General features: G+C 42.5%; 1 protein-coding gene across 1 annotated transcript; it reads right to left on the bottom strand.

The window, feature by feature from the left end:
- Window positions 1-1,014: 1,014 nt before the first annotated feature.
- Window positions 1,015-9,131, bottom strand: ENPP4 (ectonucleotide pyrophosphatase/phosphodiesterase 4). The gene is made up of 4 exons (XM_042032814.1): window positions 8,939-9,131; window positions 6,369-7,233; window positions 5,275-5,445; window positions 1,015-2,854 (listed from the first exon to the last, which is right to left on the bottom strand). The coding sequence occupies exons 1-4, from the start codon at window positions 8,939-8,941 to the stop codon at window positions 2,490-2,492; spliced, it is 1,404 nt and encodes a 467-aa protein (XP_041888748.1). The 5' UTR covers window positions 8,942-9,131; the 3' UTR covers window positions 1,015-2,489.
- Between the last annotated feature and the right edge of the window lie 8,257 nt (window positions 9,132-17,388).

Below are 17,388 nucleotides of genomic sequence, written 5' to 3'. Positions count from 1 at the left end.
CCTTTGTACGAGGAAGAAAACTCAGCACCCTTACAGACCACACCACAGATTCAGAAATGAAAATAATCAGCAGTACAACTGGAATATAGTTTATCCTACTTCTTAAATTTCCCCTTTAAACCCTTTCTCGTTAAACACTAGCACTGTCTCATCTCCATGCTAAAGGGAGGAGGAATAGAGGGTGATAAGGATTTCCACCAGATACAGCCACTCGCTGGTTTCACAGCACCTCAGTGCCTGTAGCAGTTCTCATCAGAAGGGGCTGCCTAGGAGCTAGGAGGAGAAATGCATTTAAACCTTGATCTCCCCATCTGTACCAACATTCCTATTTCAGATCAGAGTTCTGCCACCGTGCTTCAAGCAGCCTTTACAGTTCTGGTCACCAAAGCCTTGGTGGTAACTTTGGCACCTGCCTGGGAGGGGATCCACAGAGGAACTGAGAACACATCAGCTACACAGTGTGACAACTGCTGGGGAGAAGGAGGAGAACAGAGTGGAGAAAATACTGTCCTCATCAGTTTTAGCTTCTAGAAAAAAACCAAAACCTCACAGGCAGAGGACACTACAGTCTGGCCTTACTGTGTCTGCCAGAAAGGTAAACTCAGTCAAGCCTTTCCAAACACAGATGATGCAAAGCATCTCCAGTAATTCTCTGACTGACTGACCCTCTGAGGATCCCACTCTGTATTAGCAGAATTACCAGAACCTAACAAAACTCTAACACATGAATTCAAGCATCCTCCCTTTTACAGCATATCTAAGCCTAGGCTCTACCCTGCAACACGTTCCCTTCATAGTTACTCATTAACCTGACCTCTTGGTGCACGGAATTAATTTAAATCTGGCAGGATGAGGAAGTGACTCTGTGTTCAGTCCAGCTACTGCTCTAGTAAAATCCAGTACCCTGTCAGTAACAGCACAGATTTTTCAAGGGGCCTGAGCCTCTTTCCATTAATCTGAACTTTTTCAAGTAAAGCATTAGTAGTTTGAGGGGAAAAAAAAAAGCAGAACTGGTTAGGTTTTGGATTGTGTTTTTAATCAGTACAATGGAATCCCTAGAGAGGAAGACACAAATTACTAAAACTTCCACACATTTATAAATAACAAGTTTCTTTTTTTCAGTGGGCAGTTCAAAGTAACCCCTTCCCTCCAAAGTCCCTGCTGGATCGCTAAAAGGCTGTGGCCAACATCAAATTGCAATGAATTTGAAGTTGTGAAAGAGAAACCCCATTGCTACCAGATACCTCTGTCACTTTATTTTTTAAAACCATCAAACTTGTAGGAAATGGACTTGGTAACTGTAATTCACTTTTTGGGTTAGCAATAACAATTTAACCTCACTGAAAGATAAGGTACCATTTAAGGGTTTTTCAGTCAAACATTTTTTTTTACAGCAAGTTACTAGATGACCATTAACAAAGAATCAAGAGTTTCAATTAAGAGAACAGCTCTGGTCTTCATCAGGAATTTGCATCTACGTACCTCAAACATTTTAGAGAATTTATTTTTTCAGATAAGATCTGCTAACTTCTTCCTTTAATTTTCCAGGGTGTAAAATAAGAGTTTGGAATCCTTGCTTGATGACTTGCACATCAAACTTTCAATTGTTGCTTTTTAGCACAACAGCCTTCAAAAGACAAGTACGAGCTGGTACACAGGGCAGAACCACCTTTATCTCAAAAACACCTTCAGTAGAATTTACTCCTGAGAAAATTTCCACAGGGTTTAGGAGCAGTAATTTTACATCTACAGCCCATGAAACTGGGTAATTCAAAGATTCCCAGGTTAAACTGACTTTCTTGAGATAAGGCAGTAGTGCCATCCCAACTGGATCTGTGGATCTAAGTCGTCCAGAGACGCATTCCAAAGATGTCAGAGCCACCTGCCCAGGCTTGTAAGTGCTGAACCACATAGTTTATTGCTCAAAATAGAAGAGATATGCACCAGTTCTTTCATCACTGACTTCTTTCTTTCTCAGAAGTTTCTTGTCACATTGATGACTAAGGGTAGAAACGAAAGTCTTGGATCTTCTTTCCGCAAATTTAAGGGCACACGAGAATATACTCTCCAAACAAAGCTAACTCCTAACTCTCAATAAAGTTTTTCTTTCCAACACAGGTGCAAGAACACTAAAAGTAGTCAATATTAATTTAATACAAAAAAAGCAATTATCATTTACAAATATTAAAATTCATTTCATCTGTCCTGGCTAGCTACACTGGAGTCTCATTCTGAAAGTGTTCAGAGGCTTCAGAATGAAAAACTAAGCATCCTTATTTTGTTAAGCATCTCTTCCAGTAAAATGCCACCTGTTCACTGTTTTGTTATGAAAATATTTTTATAGGACACTAGTCACACAAATCAGCAGGGTCTGGCTGTACAGTATTTTACACAGATAAAGTGCATCAAACAAAGAATGCCATCCAGTGCAAATTGAAGCTGTTTTCCTGAAATCACAATTTAAGAAGCGGGGCGAGGCTCCCTCCGCGCTATCCAATCAAAGGATCATCATCATCACTCTGTAACTGGAGCCGGGCAAAGGGCCGGGAGGGAGCCACTCTGTTCTTGGAGATGATGATGATGCAGGTGAAAGTGCTGAGCACTATGAAAGCCCCGATGACGATCCCAATGGCCTCGGGGACACTGATGCACCACTGATCAGCCAGCAGGCACTTGGTGTTGGCGAAGGTGCCGTTGTGTGGCCGTGGGGTGAGCCCCAGGACGTGGCACATCATGGGGTAGATGTCCACGTTGTCCATAGTGCTGTGGCTGTAGCCGCGGCGGAAGGCGGGGCCGTGCGCGGCCAGGAACGGGTGCATGCTGGGCAGGGCGTTGTCATAGCCGTGGTCCCCCACTGCAGTGGGGCAGAGCACACAGTTACTGTCACAGCCTCTGCTGCAGAGTCACTGTTCCCCTCCCCATCTGCCCTCACACCCAAAGCACGTGTTTTAACCAAGGGTAACGCACAGCAGCTCTTGGATCAACCAGAGAAGGAAGCCACAGTTCCTTCCCTCTTCCCCAAACCCCACAGGTCTTCCCCCATACTGGCCTTCACCAATGGTCCTCCCTCCCATTAATCTCTTTTTCTTTCAGTGCTTAACATTTCCAGCCTTCCCCTTCCCATTCTTCGTGCCAAAGTTGAAAAGAAGGTTGGCACTCCACAATGAGTCAGTAGCTGGAATGTAAACATTTACTTCTCAGATTTTGGAAAGTCACCTCTCCTTGCAGAGTGGACATTTTAATTACTTATTAAAAATCAGGCACCTTTCCCTTGATGGTGTTCAGTTAGAGCATATTAAATACTCTCAATTCATGCTTATCAGATTAGATACTTCAGATGAAGGGACACCCAAAGAGTGAAAACCAAAAGACAAAGGATCACTGTGCCTCTGGCGGGCCCACAGCAAAACCTTTGTAGCTATAAGGTCAGGAGTACTTGGACATCTGGAAGGTTTTTTAAGATGGACTATAAACGGCTAAAAAGCAGCCATTGTCAAATTTCCTAACAGCGTTCCTGAAAACCCTGTCCAAGGTGCCAGAAGTCTCTCACAGCATGTACAACATGGTATTTCAGTTACTGCATTTAAGTTTGAATCCATGTCTTAATAACAGTTGAGGAATATCCCTGAGAACTGTTTCCTTGGGTGCTTCCCTGAAGCTTCTGATGCAAAATGTCCAGATTCCAACTGATTAGGTCACACTCACCACTTCAATGAGCTTCCACTAGTCCTTTTTAATGTTCTCCACGCTTTCTGTTTGCTACATCTTGTTTGTTTTGACACATCTTTCTAGATTTTTTCCTGCCTTTTACTACTTGTTTGTTTTGAACAGAGCTACTCCAGGTTCCCTCTCCAATGAAGTTCCCAGTTTTTCACCTCTGAAGGATGATTCTGGAGTGTGGAGGTACTGGTACACTTGGCAATCGCTGTGCTGCCACTTTGTCCATTAAGACAATAAACCTTAAACAGGCTTTTAGGGTAAAACCTCCCCTGCCAGATTCTGGGAAACCTTTGCAAATAAAAGTGATTTGAAAAGTGATTCACTTCAACTGATGCAATGCTGTTCCTTATAAATATTCACTTACTAACTATTTTTAGTTACATGACATTGAATCTAACCAGAAACAAGAAAAAGAGAACTCTGATCAGAGAACACCTGTGCTACATGTTGCCAATTTGAAGATAAGTGTTGCAAATCTGAGGGGAAATTAAAATATAAACACATCTTGCATGAAAAAGCAGTGCTTCTGTAAAAATACTGAAAAAACCTGAACTTAATTCTGCAAAGGGAAGACATTAAGATCAGCCAAACTGGGTGAAACCAGGATTTTACACCACCTAACACCCTGTCTCTAACAGCAGTTGTACAGGGAAGTATGCAGGAGGGATATCCCTGACCTACCAACCAGCTTCAAGCTGTTGGCTGCTCGGAAACTTCCTGGAAGTTGGTACCTTTGTATTTAATTTTTATTAATGGATTTTCCTACAAAGAATCTGTCCAATCACTTTCTGAACACACATATATACACCCACATAGAGCCTTCATCTGCAACCAGAACTACAGGCTGAATGCTATTACTATTACAAGAAAGAAATATATCTGGAATTTCTTCTTTGAGATATACTTTCATGTGACTGTTGCATTTTTTTTCAGTAAATTATACATGCCCCTTGTCTGCCAAAAAAAATCCCTGCATGTGGAACACCTGCAAATATATATACATATATATGTATATACATACATATATATGTATGTGTAATTTGACATTCATAGCATCTAGCAGGAAGAAAGGGCACAGTTTAGCAAGGCACTGAGAAGTGACACCTGTTCTGAGTTTAGTCTTTCAAACATGCTGGTGTGTTCCTACTATTTTTAGTATTTCCTGCCATTAATTTTCATTCCCTAGTACATGTACTGTGATATTAAATGCTGTGTGTTGCACGCTTCGATATATACCTCAACATATATATTTTATATACAATAAAAAGTTAACCACACTCCAGGGAAAGCTTGAGACAGACTGCTAACCTAAGATAACTCAGACTATTAAATTGAACATGGCAAAGTGTTTCAGCCAACAGAATATCCCCCAAATCCTCCTCATCTGTTAAGAACACTCCAGGCTCAAGTTGACAATGTTCTAGAAAGTGCTGCACTACTCCGAAACCTGCACAGTGCCAGGACTCCCCCTCCTAAACGAGGGCCATCCTGCAGCTGGCTGGAATAGAAACAAGGCAGTTTACCCACACAAACCACAGAGCAACACACACTTACACTTGGAGAGGGACTCATTCTGTACAATTGTCCAGCCTTCGTCTGCAACCAGAATTATGGGCTGGATTCTCTTGTTATGGCGATAATGGAATCTGTCTGGAATTTCTTCTTTCAGATAAACCTTCATGTGACTGTTGCAATTTTTCAGTAAGTTATACACAACTTCTTTGTCTGCCAACGAAAAAACTGCATGTGAAACAGCTGGAAATTAACTCCTGTTTACTACAATTATCTATCATTAAACCCAAGTTCCATTATTTCAAAACAATTATTAAAAAAAAAAAACCCACATAGAAAAGGATTTTTTCATGTCCCTTATGAAATGCTACATGTGTCGAGGTGGATTTCAAAATTTGCTTTCATTTTAAATCAGACACCTCCCAGATGTAGGTTTAGACCTACAACTCAATTCATCATCTGGGTTTGAGGGGCAAAATTCAAGCAGAGAAATCAAGAAAAAGCAATCACCCCCTCAAGTAGTCAGTATTTTATCCAATGCAGTAATTTTTTTTTTTTTTTAACCGTATGAATCACTTTTTTCATTAGTCTGGCCACAGAGAGGCCAGCAGTGTCATGATTTCAGACATGACTATTGGGGATTACTCCGAGATACAAAAATGGAATTCACAGTAAGGAATCTTAAGTTTCACTCTCCAAACAAGAAGTAGTAAAATAATCAAAATTGGGACTAGATTTTCACTTGGAAATTTACACAATGACTTTTTTTTTATTCAAAATAACAACATGGGTTTATTTCATGCTCACTGTGAATTACAGCGGCATAGACTAAGTGAGCAACAAGAGATCAGGCACAATAAGTACCTATCTACTTTCTCAACCCCCTGTACCAGGGTCATCTTATCAGCCACAGAAATTTGACAAGAAACTCTCCTTGTCCCCCTGACTGCCAAAACAAACTTCTAAACAAACCATCATTCTTTAGCTTTCTCATTATGTCCAAATTCTGCAACACGAACTCCATAGGTTTTGCAAAAGATTAAAACAATCTAATAAACTGTGTACTTTTCAGAGGCAAGATAAACAAGATTTAATCCTCAGTGTATGCCTTAAAAAATAACCAAACTCAAACATACTCTGCCTTGGCAGCACTGCAGCAACCGGAGTCTTGTCTATGAGGGTGTAGTTATTGCACCCGAGGCATTCATCCAGGACAATCAGCCTCTTTGCAGAGCAGGAGGCCATTCCGTGGTCACTCGTTATTATCACGTTAACAGTGTCCCACAAACCCGATGCCTTCAGTTTATTCATGAGGAAACCAACATGTTGATCAACTTCTTCCAACACTCTGCGCATGTTCTGGGTGTCGTCTGGGCCATACTTGTGCCCGCTTGCATCTGGTTCTTCCCAGTAGAGCACAGCAAAATTGACCACTGGGTCAGAGCTGTTCAGCCATGCAACAATACTCTCCACTCTCTCCTCAAACTTCACTGAGAAGTTGTACTTCATAAAGAACTGAGGGGTCGTGTTGTTGATTTTTACATCACTGCCAGGCCACATTGCAGCAGCACTTGCTCCCTTTCCCTGCTGTTGATTTGTTACCCAAATTGGAACTGCCTCATCCCACCAGAAGGGATCTGAATCGTTGAACTGTGAAAACTTTTTCCGGGCATCTGCATCGTACATGTCATTAGCCACGATGCCATGGCTTTCCTCATATAAACCTGTCACTATGGTGTAATGGTTTGGGAAGGTCTTGGTGATGAAAGCATTTGTGACTTCTTTTACAAGCACACCATCCTCAATGAATTCCTGGAGATGAGGAAGTTTGTAGGTTTCCAAGTAATCAGCCCTGAATCCATCGAAGGACACGAGGAGTAACCTGGGTACCGAGTCACCAGCTGAGCGAGCACAACAGATGAGTATTCCAGCAAAAAATAACATCAACATCGAGCTCATTGTGCAGACTTTGCAGTACTTCCAGCAGGTAATCAGATGCACCTGAAAAAATTTAAAAAGACAAGGCACATAACCAAAACAATTCTGCTGTGACCAGTTTAACCAGCTATACATTATATACATCTTCCTTTTGGAGGGTAACTCCAGAACACCCAGGCTAAACAACCACTCAAGTCAACAGTGGATTTCCCTACTGACTTCGGAGGTTTCTTGCATATTGCCAAGAGTTTTTCATGTATTAAAACAAATGAGCAGTGAGATTTTTTCCCCTGCAGACTAAATGAAAGGAAGAATTGTTTTCTTTTGATCAGTTATTCCATTGTTCTGTGTGTCCTATTACAATTCTGCATTCCAAGATAGACAATCAGAATTTTTCCTTGTGTTCAAGCACAGGCACTTGAACAATTTCAGACCCACATTTAAGAGTCCTCTGCAGCTCTAAATCGTTAATACCCATCCCTGTTCAGGTCAGAAACCTGTTTCCTACTACAATTGTAATTCTTCTTTTTCATCTCACTTTTCCTTTTTCAGTTTCTACCCTCTAGAGTTGCTGGAAGACTTTTGAGCCTTTCAACATTCCCACTTACTCAGTGCTTATTCTATACACAGAACTGCCAGGAGTAACTTCTACTTCTGCCTTCCTTCTAAGCTGTTGTACATCTACCATAACAGCATTTAAACCTGTCCTTTACGTGCCACACTTTTCTCTCTAAAAAAAACTAAATTAATAACCTTATCTGTGAGGTAAATATTTCTCACCAAGGAACTGATGACTATTATGAGTGCCAGGTATGATCTGTAAGCTTTTTATCTCCTCTTACTGTATTATGTATGACCTAAGCACTTTGTTCAGAAAGGTAGAGAATGATGCTCTCAGTCTTTAAGAAAGAGGAAGTGAAGCTCCAGGTTTCACAAAACCTTCTGCAATATTGTTAGACAGTGTATTTGCTTCTCAAGAAGAACCCCATCACAACAAATTTTTCCTTTATATTTCCTTTATCATTTATTTTCCTTTATGTGCACACAAACTGTGATTGTAGGAGGCACAGCAGCTGTCTTCCCAACATTTTTAACCCTTTAACCCTTTCCTACAAACTCCTTAGAACGGCGCATTTATTTTAAAGGTGTAAGGAGCTTTAATGTTAGCTGTAGCTTTAGCAGTGAGGGGAATTCAAAGCACGGGAAACCACCCCCTTCCCCCCCCGGCCCGGTCTCCAACAGTTGAAGTATCTTCAGAAGATAGAAAAGCTACAAGAAAGGACTGTCAAAAATAGCATTAAGGCATCTCTTAGCACAGAGGACTTGGAGGACAGGGCCCTTTCAAAGAAGAAAAAGGAGAAAAGAAAGGAGAAGAGCAACGCAGCGGCAAATCAGCCGTTCGATATCAGGTGCTTTAAAAAGCAGAACCAGTTTTCCACAGCGCAGTAAGACGCAAACCCGCAGAGTTCGCTTCGAAATGCTCCGAAGCTGCTCAGCACTGGTGCTTTTATACACAAGCAGCGTGTTCTAACCAAAAATTAACTCTACCCCAGGCAAACCCAGCAAAACAACCCAGCTGTGAAATACCACCAGCACTAGTCCACCTGCTCCCGCACCTCCCGACCGGGTTTTTGAGTTGCTCGGCTCGATCAGAACGGAGGTTATTCCGCCTGCAAAGCGCGGACACACCCAGCACCACCGACCCACCAGGCACTCCGGGTCGGTTTCCCGCGCACCTGCCCCTCACCCGCACTCGGACCACGCTCACCATCCCCACAGCCTCCCGCCGCGGGACACCCCGTCCCCGCCCGGGCCCCACCGTGAGGTCCCGCTCCGGCTCCGCTCGGGCCGGGACGCGCGGGCAGCACCGGAGGTGACCGGAGGTGACCGGGGGCAGCGGGGGGTGGCGGCCCAGCGCCTGCGCACCCGCCGCCCACGCAACCCCAACCGACACTGACGGGCCTTTGGAGGGGGCGCGAGAGCTCGCCAGTGAGCGCGGCCTCCGCCCGCTGTGATTGGCTGCAGGCCCGCTGGCGGGAGACCCGATTGGCTGCGGCGCGGGGGGCGTGGCACCGGGATGAACGGCGGAGGGGGAGCGGGAAGTGAGGGGCGGGCGGTGAGAGGCGTCGTGGGGAGGCTGCGAGGAGGCCGTGGAGGCAATGCGGGATTTCCAGCGTCTAGAGTCAATTAGATAGAAAAGAGCTCTGAGATCATCGAGTCCAACCTATGACCGATCACCACTTTGTCAACTAAACCATGTCCCTCAGTGCCACGTCCAGTCTTTCCTTAAACACCTCCAGGAACGGTGGCTCCACCGCTTTCCTCGGTAGCCTATTCCAATGTCTAATCACCCTTTTTGTGAAGGAATTATTCTTAATGTCCAACCTAAAACCTCCCGTGGTGCAACTTGAGACTATGACCTCTTGTCATGTCACTTGTTACCTGCACGCAGAGCCCGGCCTCCACCTGGCTGCACCCCCTGTCCAGCAGCTGTGAAAAGCCAGAAGGTCCCCCCTGAGCCTCCTTTTCTCTGGGCTGAACCACCTCTTTCCAGCTCCCTCAGCCACTCCTGGTGCTCCAGCCCCTTCCCCAGCTCCACTCCCTTCTCTGGACACGCTCCAGCCCCTCAATGTCCTTCCTGAACTGAGGGGCCCAAAACTGGACACAGCACTCGAGGTGTGGCCTCCCCAGTGGTGATGATCACTGCCCTGGTCCTGCTGCCACACACCGGGATGAAGGGGCCAGAGCTGAGGGGAGCCATGGGGGCTGTGGGATGCAGCTGTCCCATACAGAGCAAGGTGGTGGTTTCAGGGAGCTCAGGGGTTTGTGTGTTGTCCCCCCGGGCTGGGGTGCAGCTCACTCTGGGGCTGTTTGCTGGGCATCCCTTTGTTGCACAAGGGCACTGTGAGGTGAAGCTGTGATGGGACATGTCCTTGGGAGTGTCCCTGTGTTCTCCCAGAATACTCATAACCTGCCTCCTGCCTCCTTTGCAGGTGCCTAGCAGCCCCAGGCTGTCACCTTTGTGAGGCAGTGGTGGTTGTCAGCATGACTCCTCCATGACTCCTCCATGACTCCATCTCCCTTTTGGTCACACAGCTCTGAAAACTGGCTGTTCATATTCTTTCATGCACATCACCTTTTTGTGGTCTCCTTTGTGGGGAAAAAAAAAAAAATCGTTTACCCTAAATCTCAGAATACAGGCAGGAAATGGTCAATGTGTTCTTCAATGTACTCTGAGTGCCACCGCAGCAGTGTGTGGTACGATAGGTTGAGATCTGTTTTGGGTCCTGGTGTAAGTTTGCTTCATAAATTAAGGCAAATAGTTTACATTCCCATGGATTTCCTTTTCATTATGAGAAAGGATTAGTAATTCTGCAAAACCTGTTAACGTACTGGTGCTGAAAAACAATGAGATCAGCTCTATGTAAATACAGAAATGAAGCATCCTTTAATAGCAGAGAGTACAAATCATCACTATTTTAAATTTCATCCTAAAAACTGAGAAAAAGAAATGCTTATGGCTTCATAACTGACTGAAGTAGATCTGAATTCCATTCTGTGTACCCTGCTAGATGTTTATTCTGCAGGCGGTGTAGATTTCAGCTTGTTTCTTCCTAATGGTTTTCACATATGTATGAGTTAGGCAGGTTTTGCTACCTGTGTGTGCCAGCTGTGGAGTGGCTCTAAAATGTGGTATAATAGGCTGAATACAGTGACACGCCCCTGATTCACCTTGATTTATGGAATGTAGCAGGTGTGGCAAAGCACAGGCCCATAAAGAGGGAAAAAAACAACTCCAGGTGAGCTAGCTAAGTATTCTTGCAGCTACTCACATGTCATGTGTCAAGTTCAAGTCAAGGTCTTTGTGTATTTTTTTTTTCTCTTAGGCTCTTTTTGGTTATACAAATTCAGCTTTGTGAATATGCACATGACAGCCGGTCATGTGGAGGAGGGACCTGTCCTTTATGAATTACTTTGTTGTATTGCCTTAAAAATATTTGTTACACAGAGTGAACTAGAGCTCCAGGGAATGCAGAACAGGGCAGGTGCAATATTTTAACCGATTTCATCAATTTACAACTGAATTCTTGTTAAAAACTTTATGCACAAATGCAGACAAATTTTAAGCATGGAGGCTCTTTTGCCAGCCTGCTTTTGCAGCATAATCACACACCTAAAAGGTGTGAGTAATCTCTTGTTTACCCTTACCCACATGCTTTGAAAACTATTTTCAGTATTCACTTATTCATGAGCCCAGCCTAATGTGGTGTGCCCAGTTTGACACATCAAACAGGCAGCACACCACAGCAGCTCTGGACTCTGAACTGGTCTAGCCAATATGTATCTTATGTGTTTAATACTGCTCTTAGTTCCATTTACAGTGTTTCCCTACAAGAAATGGGTGAGTTACATGTATACTTACATGAAGAGGAGTAAAACTGGGCACTACTGAGATGTTTGCCTTTCTTCACCTTGATCTCTCTATTGTATTTCAGCCCATGTTTGCCTGTAGAGGCTGCAGTTCTAAGCACTAGGTCCTGCCAGAAGCTGTACAGATTTACTGCTGGAGCATAATTGAGCATTTGTAGCTCAAAAACCATTAGTCAATGCCAGGAAGTAAAGGGTAGGCAACCTCAAAATATTCTTAGTGGTTGCTAGGCTTAGTAAAAAACTACTTTCTGGATGGGAAATCATACCCTCTAGTTGGCAGTGTTGTAGAGGTGAAGCAACTCTGAATTTATTTGGATTAATTAAATTTGGATTAATTTAATTTGGATTGTTTAGCCTGGAGCAGAGATGGCTTAGGGGTGACCTAACTGTGGCCTTCCAGCACCTGAAGGGAGCCTACAGGAAAGACAGAGAGGGACTTTTTACAAGAGCATGGGGTCACAAGTGGGAATGGCTTCAAACTGAAAGATACCAGGTTTAGATTGGATATTAGGAAAAAAATTCTTCCCTGTGAGGGTGGTGAGGCCCTGGCACAGGTTGCCCAGAGAAGCTGTGGCTGCTCCATCCCTGGAAATGTTCAAGGCCAGGTTGAACAGGAGCTTGGAGCAACCTGGTCTGGTGGAAGGCGTCCCTGCCCATGGCAGGGTGTTGGAGTGAGACGGTCTTTAAAGTCCCTTCCAATCCAAACTGTTCTATGATTCTATGAAAACTTGATGCTGCATGTGAATGGCTCAGCTACTCGTGTGGAGTGCTTTCTTAGGGACATTTTCTTTACTTAATCTTGAACAAGAAATATTTCCTGTATTTCCAGTTTTGTTCTCACTTTTATCCATGTGACGGAGACCTCTGTCACCATTTTTGCTCACTAGTTTTTTTAATCTGTCATTTAACCTGTCATTTACTGTGTTTTGATGCATCTTTATAAAATAGAGATGAAAAAAATTAGATGTTTCATGAGACCGTAAACGAGCTGGGTGAGTAACAGCTGTTAAACTTTATTAGACCTTAATCTTTTAGTGCCCATTTAATCCAAAGCATTGCTTGTATATGGAAGCTATAAAAAAAAAGGGATCTTAACCTTGCTGTTTCTCAAACTGTGTGGAAGGAGATCCCTAAGGCTGCATGACAGGGTGGCTGTGGCGTCTCTGCCTTCTCTGTTTCAGCTACCAAAGCCTCCACTGCAAACAGGCTTGAAACGGCGTTGCTGAGCTTTCCAAGGGTGCTTAGTTTCAGAGATAAACAAGGCTGTTGAAATGATGCCAGATTTTAAAGGCAAACAAAAGTGTTTTTCTTGGAGCAGTTGGGCAGATAAAAAGCTGGTATTTCTTAGGCTCTCAGGTATTCCAATGGAATTCCTGACCATGGACTTGAAGACCAAACCAAGTAAGGTTTTACAAAATGAACTGGAAGACCAAAAATAAAGCACTTTGAAGCATCCAAATTGGGAATAATTAGACCCTGCATCAGGTAAAGCAGGTTTTCAAATGTGTGCTGACAATGACTTCTGGTATTTTTAACAACTAAAAGCTGTTGATAACATGAGAATTGGGTGTCATGTGCAAGTTTTCTGTTGTTTGTCTAGTTCCTAGTGTCTGTCATATGCAGAGAAATTTATGGATGTGTTGGCTTTAAATACACCTTTTAAGCAGCCAGCAGCAAAGGAAAATCTGGTGAATCACCATTACTACACTGGGGTCCTGGATTCATGAACCAGCTCCTCAAGACTGCAGAATCCAAGTCAGTGTTAGCAGAACAACAAATGGATTTCTGCATGCCTGCTTCAAGGATGTGCTGACTCCTGTGTGAAATGTCATCATCAACGTCTTCTACCAAACCACTGTCTTCTGAAATGGCTCTTTTGTGTTTTTTTTTTCTTACTGCAGCACAAATAGAATACAGATAAAGGAATAAAATGTGGGATAAAGTCTTGTCCTCATGCTGTTTAGTGCAAGATTGGCAGTGGATAGAGGATTAGTGTTGAGGAACTGTGTAGAGATGAGGTACTGCTAACAACAAAAGTAAAAGCTGAGGCTGAAAATGGTGCAAGGGTTTGTGGTTGATTTCCTCCAGGTACTGAGTGCAGCCAGGAGTGAAAACAAAGTGGTATGAATTTATTGCAAGTCCCTTGTAATATGTCTGTAAACTATGACCAGTCTGTCTCCTGGAGCCCACAGTGTAGTTTTGATAATGTCCTTGTTGCAAAGCTTTGGAAATTTTGGAGCTTTATGAAGGAAAAAAGTTTTAGGGGTTTTTTTTGTAAAGCAAACGTCCTGAATGGCCAGGAACGTTCATGATTTTTCATTGAGTTCACTTAAGTCCAAATGAGGGGTCTGATCCCACGGGATGCCAAGATCCCTCAGAGTTTCTGAGGGACACTAAACTTTGTTTACCATCATTCAGTTTCAGGTTCAGCTGTTTCCAAGAATTTTGAGTGTTTTATTTTAACTATTCCTTTTTTTTTTTTTTGCATCTCTTCTGTCTGGAAAAAGATACTTTAGAGCAAGCAAGTGAAAAAACCTCAATTTCTTTAGTTATGAAGAAAGATTTACAGTCTCTTTGCTTTAAAGTGTGCAAGCATCTTCACAGAGAACAAATAAAACTGAAGGATTCTTTTAATTAAAGCACTAAAATCATAGGAATATCCAACTAGGAATTACTTGAGAAATTCCAGTAGAAACAGGTTGCTATTTCTAAACAGGGCTGAGAACCACTGAAGCTACTTGTGGCACTGATGAATGAGTTGAAGTTTACAGTGTTGTGGAATGCCTAAAATATGTGCAACTTACTGCTTCAATAAAGGTGTACCCAGATAAAAGTCTTGGGAATCCATATCAAACAGTGTAATGTGGGGGTTTGCCTCTAATTCTTAATCTCTGCGAATATGTGAGGTGTGCTGCTTAGGGGTCTGATATTCTTGTTACTCTTCCTTCTTCCCACCCTTCTCTTCCACTCTGGGGGCAAGGGATAACTGACTCTAGCAATGCAGGAATTTCTTTACAAGTCAGTCTTCTGCTTGTCATTTTAAAATAAGTGCAAAGTGGAGGTGCTGATTTCTGTTGGGGATTCTGGGTGAACAGAGAAAGTTTCAGTAGTAGCTTCAGCAGTCTGAATGTACCAGAGCCCTTACCCTTCAGATAAATCAAGTTGCTCTAAGCAAACAACTTAAATACCAGTAAATGTCTCTGTGTGTTTGGGCTGCTGAACTGAGCTCTGTGTGTCTCTGCAGAGTGAACCAGGCAGTTATCTAGGTTTCTAGCTCAAGTTTTGATGTCCATTTGTGGGCTTCTAAATGTACACGAATACCAGCCTTGCTGTCTAAACAGACATATGTTTTGTAGGCAGCTCTGATGACTGGGCTGTTTTAAAGATCATCTTCATCTCCTTTTGATATAATTTTTTCCATCTCTTTTTATGGTATATTTTGAGGTGCTCAACACTGTCCACTAGACTGTAGAAAAAATCAGTGATTTGCTTATTCCAGATGATGAACACTGTCAAAACTGTAACTTGTGTCTAAGTATTCTAACTGGTCTTGTAGTCACGTTGGTTCTGGTATGTCCTGCATTAAGAAGAACAAGGTTAGAGTAAAACCAGAAGTTCAGTCATAAAGTAAAAAATGAACCTTGCAAATGAGGAATTCTATTGCTCATGTTCTTTGTCCTTTTATGATTTTTTCTGCTTATGGTTTTTGTGCTTCTTTATGTTTCTGCAAAGCCGGTAACCAGCGCTACTGATGGCTCACATGGGTCCAGATGGTCAGTGACACAACCTGGATTACAGAATTAGCAGCGGAAAGTATTGTGTTACTAACTTCTACATTAACTCAACACCTTCTAGGTTTGGGAGCAGAGGAATTTAGGGAATGGATGAAATTGGTGATTTCTGTTTTGTAGTCTTGCATTCTCATGGCCTTGAGGCTGGGACTGTTACGCAGAGGGCTTTAGGTGTGCTGAGACCTTTTTTTGGTCTCTTGCCACATACAAGCTCTTCCCTCTCACTTCTGTGCAGGAGAGAAGTCCCATTTCACTGTACACTGAATGATACTTTTCTCTTGGAGGGCGGCAGAAGAAAGAACAACTTGGGTAGCTCACAATGAAGGAACCCACATCAACTGTATTTATTTCTTTTAAAATAATACTCACCTTATGCTCTTACTCAGTGTTTTACTTGTGATATTTTAAACCCTCCAGCAGGTGCTGCTGCATCCTGCAAATGTCATCTTCGTGAAGGGAAAAAAAAAAGTCATGGACTGGACTACAACTGGACTTTGTTCTTTGTTTTATGTCACGACTATTTCTGAGTTCTCTTTTTTCCTCAAACTGTTTGCCAGTCGAGTTACTAAGGAGGGATTTTTTATGATCCCAGCGAGTTTAATCCTGCAACCACTCTGTAAGAAGGGGTTGAAGATCAGTGGGAGTTGCTGATCAAAGTCATGCTTAGAGCAAGTTGAAAAGACCCAGGCAGAAATACATTTGTCTTTCTACAAAATATGAAGAAATCCAAGTGTTTTCTTAGAAGTGAAAAGTAGTCCCAAAAGAAATCGAACTTATACAACTTTCCAGCTGTTTTATTGCTTTTCCCAAGTTTCTTGAACTTCGGTAATTTAAGTTCATGATTTTAAATCAGTCTTCTCATTAGCCTTGGTCTTGAGTGCTAGAATTTTGCAAGACAGATTACACAGTACCCATTTTGGAATCTCTGGGTTAGGATTTACACGTGAGGAATTGTGCTGAGTTACATACAGGAGATGTGCTTTATCCTGCTTGCTGATGGACCACTTGTGCCAGCCAGCCATGTGTGGGCAGGAAGAGTTGAGATTAGGCCTTGGTAATGGGTAACATATCCTTGAAGTCCTTGAGTTGCATCAGGCCAGAAATGCCCTTGTGAGCTAAGAGATCTCACTGGCCTCTGATACTTACTTGCATCTTTGTACTGTACAATCACAGTGATTAAACTTGGTTGTAACTATGGTCCTGGCACTTTTCAGGTTATCTAGGAGCCTTAAGTCTATGAAATATTCGTTTGCTTTTGATATTTAACTTTAGTAGTACTCTAAACTGTTCAATATAAGAGTAATGGCAGTTAACTACAGTCATAAATCCCAGGCAGGCAGCACCTGCTACTCTACCCTGTGAAATAGGTTGTGTTCTCTTCTTGTTCTGTCTGGGATGGCTGGAATTACCATCTTTCTCTATCACTTCTCTTCTTTATTTCTTTAAGAAATCCAATCTGGCTGTGGCAGTTACCTCTCAGGAAGTTACAAGGATGGGTCAAGAGGAAAACACCTTCACTTTCCTTTTGGCTCAATCCCAAAAGATTAAATAATAGTTTATAAGAATTCTTGTAATAATCTTCATAATCAAGATGCAGTAAACATAGAGATAAAAAGTCTTTAGTCAATAAGGCCTGAAGTTCTCATGAATTTAATAAATTGGTGACTTTATAATAATTTGATAAATTCAGGTTTGGATCTTCTGGGAGTTTCAGGTCTGTTAATTTCAGTTGCTCTGGAATGTGTATCTGTCTCTAGGAGGTCAGTTAATTTTATGCTAAAGCTGGCAGTATTCACCCAGTTTAGATTCTGTGCAGTTTGGTGTGTCTCTCCATTCATTAGAGAAAAGGAACTGTATACACAAGGTGGCAAACTAGATTTCTGCAGTGTATGTCTTATGACATGGAGATACATAACCTAAATGTGATTATAATTAATTGATGCATTATGTATATGTAATCATGATTAACTTATTCAGTGCTTTCTTTTCCTTTATT

Source organism: Corvus kubaryi, unplaced genomic scaffold (genome assembly GCF_017639235.1).
Source record: "Corvus kubaryi isolate FWS band 111438036 unplaced genomic scaffold, C.kubaryi_AGA036_p1.0 37354, whole genome shotgun sequence".
Taxonomy (NCBI): Eukaryota; Metazoa; Chordata; class Aves; order Passeriformes; family Corvidae; genus Corvus; species Corvus kubaryi.
Note: the sequence above shows the minus strand (reverse complement) of the source record. Positions and strands in the feature narration are given on the sequence as shown.